This window comes from Oryza brachyantha, chromosome 4 (assembly GCF_000231095.2).
Source record: "Oryza brachyantha chromosome 4, ObraRS2, whole genome shotgun sequence".
Classification (NCBI taxonomy): Eukaryota; Viridiplantae; Streptophyta; class Magnoliopsida; order Poales; family Poaceae; genus Oryza; species Oryza brachyantha.
This window is the reverse complement of record NC_023166.2, coordinates 10,826,773-10,833,050: the sequence shown is the minus strand read 5'-3', so window position 1 is coordinate 10,833,050 and position 6,278 is coordinate 10,826,773. Positions and strand designations below refer to the sequence as shown.

The 6,278-nt window shown below is 36.6% G+C and overlaps 1 protein-coding gene across 1 annotated transcript; it reads right to left on the bottom strand.

Moving 5' to 3' along the window:
* Positions 1–823: 823 nt before the first annotated feature.
* On the bottom strand, positions 824–5,921 carry LOC102722210 (protein EI24 homolog). The gene is made up of 11 exons (XM_006653354.2): positions 5,739–5,921; positions 5,520–5,585; positions 4,852–5,002; positions 4,275–4,327; positions 3,187–3,306; positions 3,050–3,113; positions 2,814–2,899; positions 2,629–2,711; positions 1,815–1,891; positions 1,376–1,488; positions 824–1,062 (listed from the first exon to the last, which is right to left on the bottom strand). The coding sequence occupies exons 1-11, from the start codon at positions 5,840–5,842 to the stop codon at positions 1,017–1,019; spliced, it is 963 nt and encodes a 320-aa protein (XP_006653417.1). The 5' UTR covers positions 5,843–5,921; the 3' UTR covers positions 824–1,016.
* Between the last annotated feature and the right edge of the window lie 357 nt (positions 5,922–6,278).

The window sequence follows — 6,278 nt, the reverse complement described above, 5'->3', positions numbered from 1 at the left end:
GAACTTTTATTGTAGTTTATTTTTAAATGCTTGCTTTTAAATCGCTAACAACAATTTTATCCGCAAGTTATTTTTAATTGTTAATTAATTATTTTCTTGATACTGGGAAACAATGAGGATTAAGTATTTGACATATTCCTAACGACTTAGTAAAATTATTTATTTAAAAGGTTTAAAAATCAAAAAATTCTATCAACTCTTGATATGTCAACTAGAAGCATCGTCTTTTAAGCCAACATTTAAATTGAGTAGATTTTAAGGTTTTTTATATCATAGTTTATTTTTTAGCTTTGGGTTTTACATTGCTAAGAACACTTATATAAATATTTTATTCATAAATTTTCAGTTGCAAATACGCTCTTTGCCTTTTTCTCTGAATAAGTCAAACAACCACCCTATAATGCCAAGTAACATGGTTCAAATAAAGTGCTAAAATAACATAGAAGGGATGGAGCTTTATTCCAAAGGTAGATAATTGATCGCCGTAATATCCATCGTTCCTTTAAAAAAAATGCTCAGATTATAAGAACATACCTCTCCATTTCCTTACCCGAACACTCAAAAGAAACGAATGCCTAAAAGCTGAAAAACCAAATGTGGATCACTTAGGAGGGACTCATAGAATGATTTAAGCTGAGGAACATAGAGGTCTCTCCCACCATTTTTGTCATATACCTCTTGAATAGTGTTGAAATCACACGCCACTAAGCAGGGGCCTAAACCAAGTGGTTTATCTTAGCGTGTCATTAATAGTTCTGCTACATATCGTAGAACAAAGAGACGTTACTGTTACTATGTACACAAATATGAATGGGCGTCACATGCACAATTATAGTTTTCTTTTATTCCCTTTATTCCCATATACAGTGGCACTAGAACAGAATATTTACACTTTCACGGTGTCGTGCAGACGTGCGGGCTTCTGGTTATACACCCTTCGGGTGCAACATGAACAGCAGCTCTGTGATAAGCCAAGCACAGTGTTTGTTTCCTTTGCTATGGTTATGTGGATCCTTTCATTGTTCTTTTTGTACCTCTGGAAACAATTGCAGCACTTGCGTCCTGCATAAAACAGTTTCAGACAAGGTAAGCAAAGTAGCAGTGCTTCAGAAAAACTGTGATTCCCAAAAGAAAGTTAATCTGACATTCTTAATACTAATACCCAGCATACTGCACTGAATTCTCATTCGGATTAAGAGTACTAATAAAAGAATTAAATAACCAGTACCAATTTTTACTCCAATACATATGGTAAAATTAAAAAAAATACATCAAATAATGGCAATAAACTATCCTCACATCACTAGTACCAGTAGCTAAATTATATACGAAAAAATGGCATGATTCCTGAATGAATGATATGGCGGTTGCTTACGTTAGTCGCTTTGCTACGAAGAACACAGGTATTCTCTGCAGTTTCCCTCCATGCGAAGGTTTCAGTTGATCAATTACTCTCTCTGCCTGGGTACCTGCAGCAGTCAACACAAACTGCAACAAACAATGATGCTTAACTGCACTCAGAATTTGTTGGATGAGAAATATTTTCAGTTGGAAAGGAATAGGAGCAGATACTGTTTTCCCATCCAGTTTTGGTGGAATAAGGACTGGATTTAGAATTCTAGATTGGATTTTTTTAGTAATTGGTGATGGAATTACGAGGTAGTGTTTTAATGGAATTTTCATGGCTAGCTTTTGCTATGCCTATTTTACAAGAGCAAGTACATCTGCATGCTGCTTAAAGACATTCATCTAATACAAAGTCTAAAATCTACCGAATGGAAACAAAAATGCTGCTAGTGAGTGTTTCTCCATACCAGTGGATAGAGTATTGCCATTACACCATAACTTGCAAGAGGAGAGAAGAAGAAAATTGGAAGGACACATGGACTACCTATAACAAAATGGTATTAAAAAAACATGTCAGAATTACAGAAATACTAGCATATAAGTTAATGAAAGTACAGAAGCAGAATTGCATAATGACATGCAATTCAAGAAGTACACTACAACAGATCAACAATGACCAGTTATGGTAGGTAATGCAAACAATTCATGTGGAACTGTCAATAGTATGTAAGCTTGTCAAATTTTATTTGGAATAAGCATGCAAGGAATGGCTAGGACTGCCTGAGAACCTATCCGAGATATGCTTGTCCATTGAAGCTCGAAAGTACAGCATATTTACTCAACCTTCAGCTTGGTACAGGATTACTTCCAATAAAGGACATAATCTGCTAACTGTCCAGCATGATGATCAGATCACAGTTGAGATATTTAAGATTCCATAGGTACTAGAATATTCCATCTAGGTTATACAATTAGAGATGTCTGTATTTTTTGCCAAGAACATATGCACAAAAATGCAAAAGGGTTAAAGTTTAGATTACTTGTCCAACAGTTACATTTGTCTAACCATAATGATCTTAGGAGTTCTCTTTGTGACTTTCATTATCCAGCTCTCTTTTCATGATTGCCAAGAAGACAAGTAAAAAATCTAATTAAAACTATTCTTTTAAAATCAAACTTTAAATTCAGAATCACTTTGGATTATAGGCCAAAGCTGAAACAAGGAGGCTCTAAGAAGGCCAAAGCATATACTTTGCACCACGCAATGACTGATCAACATACCAAATCCAGCAAAGAAAGCCCAATTTGACTCAAAGAAATCAAGCCGCTCATTCAGACTCACTGCAAAGAAGTTCCACTTGTACCTGCCAAGTAAAGTTGAATAAATTTACAACAATGAAGTAACCTGCCAAATGTATACACATACGGAGTTGAAAGAATGCTTAAAGACATTAAGATGTACATACTCGAAGCAGTAGTAGGCATACATCAAAGACAATAGAAGGAAATTTATAGCCTTCCCAAAGTAAGGTACGTAACCAATCACTGAAACCTGCTTGCCATCAATTTGAATATCAGTGAAAACAGATAGCATAAAATAGCACTCGATTAAGCTTAATGAGCAGGAGGTGTGGGCAAAAGATGATCTGTGAAATGAGATGTGAAGCGAGTCATGACAAAAGAAAAAACACAGGAAATATACCTCAATAAAGAAAATAGTCAAAAGAAGAATTGAATAGACCTGTTCTCCAATACCAATTGCAACCCTAACAACAGCATGTCAGAATGCAGAACATGTCAAAAACAAGAACCCATCAATAAGTTTCCATGTGAACCTACCCATCAAATCCTTCAGGCCTCTCTGTTGATTCAGATATGGTGTGAGCATCCAATGCTTTAGTTGCATCTAGGCTCTTGCTTTTCACAACATCCAAAGCATGCTTAGCAATGTCATTATACCTGATGTGAGATGGCCAACGTTACATCCAAAGTGGTTGTTCCATTGTTTAGTATGTGAAATATGGGAATCTTGATTATGTAAAACAATAGTCCATACCTGTAACAATGTAACATCGCAGAAAAAAAATCACAAATTGAGCTTTCCATAGAGAGATTGCAAATAAATTCTGTGTGTAAATCCAGGTTTAGAGTCTATTCATAGCAGTTTAGTAGTGTTGAAACCCAAAGACTGCAACATAGACAACTCACTTAAGATTTAGGAAATGAAAGCATAAAGAGAGTGATTTTATCTACCTGATGCAAAAATATAAGAGTTATAAACCCATCTGAATATTTTCTAGCTATATTGCTCATAAAAATGTCCATACTAGATTACTGTAACATTTTTTAAATCTGATTATATAGTTATGATGATGATTACATAGTTATAAACACAAAAGAAATTTTGCAAGTTCTGATGATGCTCTAAGGTGGTTTACTGCAATATTTTAAGTTTGAGCTCATGATCCCAGAGTATGAATCAACAAATGTACCACAAACTGAAACTGGGCAACTTCTGAACCAAATGCTGTAATACTGATATCCACAAGAATTTCAGTTCAACAGAAGTTCACTGATTTACTTGTGGTCTGATAGGCTCATACATGCATAGTACTCCCTCCATTTCATAATATACTCTTATGGTTACCCTTTTATGTCACATAAGTGATATTGATAGATTAATCTTTGGTTAAACCCTTGTAATAACGAAATAGAATACGTCCTATATTTTGAAGTGAAGGTAGTAACATTCTTATGATCATTCTGTCTTTTGCTATTTACATAAAAAGCAGATATCATATCAAGTCCTGCTAGGTAATTCTGTTATCAACTCAAACCATGTGTTTGCTCTTTAAAGGAAAAGTAAGCCACTAGTCTGGTCAATAAGGAAATTAATATGACCCAATATGGAGAGAGACTAAACGTACCATAGTGTACTCAATATGAAGCTGAAGATGTAAAGTGGATAAAACCAAAATACCTGAAAGGGAGCTTCTGTTATAACAAACCCACATATAACAAAAATAAACAATATCTTTTACTTGTCAAGTATGTAATAACGGAAATAAATGAATTAAGGTACTAAACTATATAGACTACCGAAGGTATTGGTTGGGGGGTTAAACTAATAGAAAATACAAGTTGTTTTCCATGGAGCCATAGAAACTGCTCTTTAATTGCATGTACGAATTTTCATATAAAGCATCAGGGTGTCATCAGGAAATGTCATTTAGGCTTCAGGCGTTCAAGGAATAGCATTTCCTTTTTGAAACATCATTGTGACAGAAGTCATGATTTCTGCTACCATCTACTGAAATTAGAATATTAAAGTTTAAGTGACCACTGAAAGATAAGTTACCACAGTTTAATGGTCTATCATTCAATTTCTAATTGATAACCTTCTAGAATAAGTTAAAAAGTAACTACATATTTATATCTGAGAAAAAAGAAACACAATCAGTATCCTTAATTAGTATATGCCATCACATAAAGAGCAGAACTCACATAGAATATCTGAATAAGAACAGAGCGTAGGAATGAATAGGTCGCTACAGCTACTGTGTGGCCACACAGATGCTGCCCTTGCAACTGACTGCATTCCTCAGGTAGTATCCACGAAAGCATTGGAATGACCACCGATTTCAGCGTTAACAAGCTATAAGGTGTAAGAATTATTTTAGAAAAGGTATTAATAAGATGGAAAAGAAAAACAACCAGGCAGTAATATTGAAAACAAGACCATGACATTGCTGCATAAAATCCACTAATCCTTTGCAAAACAACTCTGAGTAAACAAAGTGACAGACGCGGAGACATATATAGATAAATACTATGAAAAAAAAAATCAAATGTTCATTGTGCCCTGAATAATTCCAAAAGGCAGAGCACGTTTGTCTATGACTCTATTGCATCAGAGACCCTACTACATTCCAGGCTCGATATTCTCAGATACATACTAGATTCTCTAGTTTCCTCCTGTACTCATATTCTTACAGCAGTGGGCGGATGGCACGCTAATCCCCAGGCTGATTTGCTTCAGAAGGCAACAAAATTGTATCCAACTACTTTCCCACTCATCAACAGCAACGAAATTTGGCCGCTCCCTCATGAGAAATTTCGAAATAAACACAGAATTTAGCAGAGATTTCAACCTCAATTACGAGCAACCGTACCTCCCCAGGAAGATGAACCCGTTGAGCAGGAAGCACTGCGCGATCCTGACCGACAGAGGCCTCGAGCTGCAACCCAACCCGTTAAGCAAGCGAGCGGCGACATCGATTCCAAAAAACTCTCCCCCACCGCAAAATCCGCCCCCCGCTTAACACGCAAAAGGGGTGGGTGGCGGTGAGAAGAGAGATAGAGAGACAGAGAAGGGGAAGGAACGGGCGGACCTGGCGCAGAAGGAGACGACGCGGTGGAGGCGCGCGGCCTGGAGGAACCCGGCGAGCCAGAGCACGGCCGCGGGCTTGGCTTGCGACGCAAGCGACGGCGCCATGGCTGGCAAGGGAAGAAGAGAGGGAGAAGAAGCTTCGTTTCGTTTTTCTCTTTTTTTGTGGAGCGGATCGCGATGATAGGTCGTGTTGTACAGGGAGGGAGGGATGAGGGAAAACGGCACGCGTACTCGCGGAAAGAGTACATACGACTATACGAGTAGTATAGAAACAAAACTTTATACTCGTGTGGCCCCGTTCTTGCGCGTGTCAAGTAACCAGTATTAAAAACGTAACGACATATCCGTACATAATTAATTAATTATTATATATAAAAAACTTAAAAACTACACATATATGATTTTTGAAATCAAATTTTTTATAGAAAATTTTTGTAAGAAATAATCAGAAACATATACGTAAAAATAAGAGAGAAAGAATATCCGATTTCAAACCTGAATCCACTGCAAAAGTAAAATATGGACGGAGTTATATTTACTT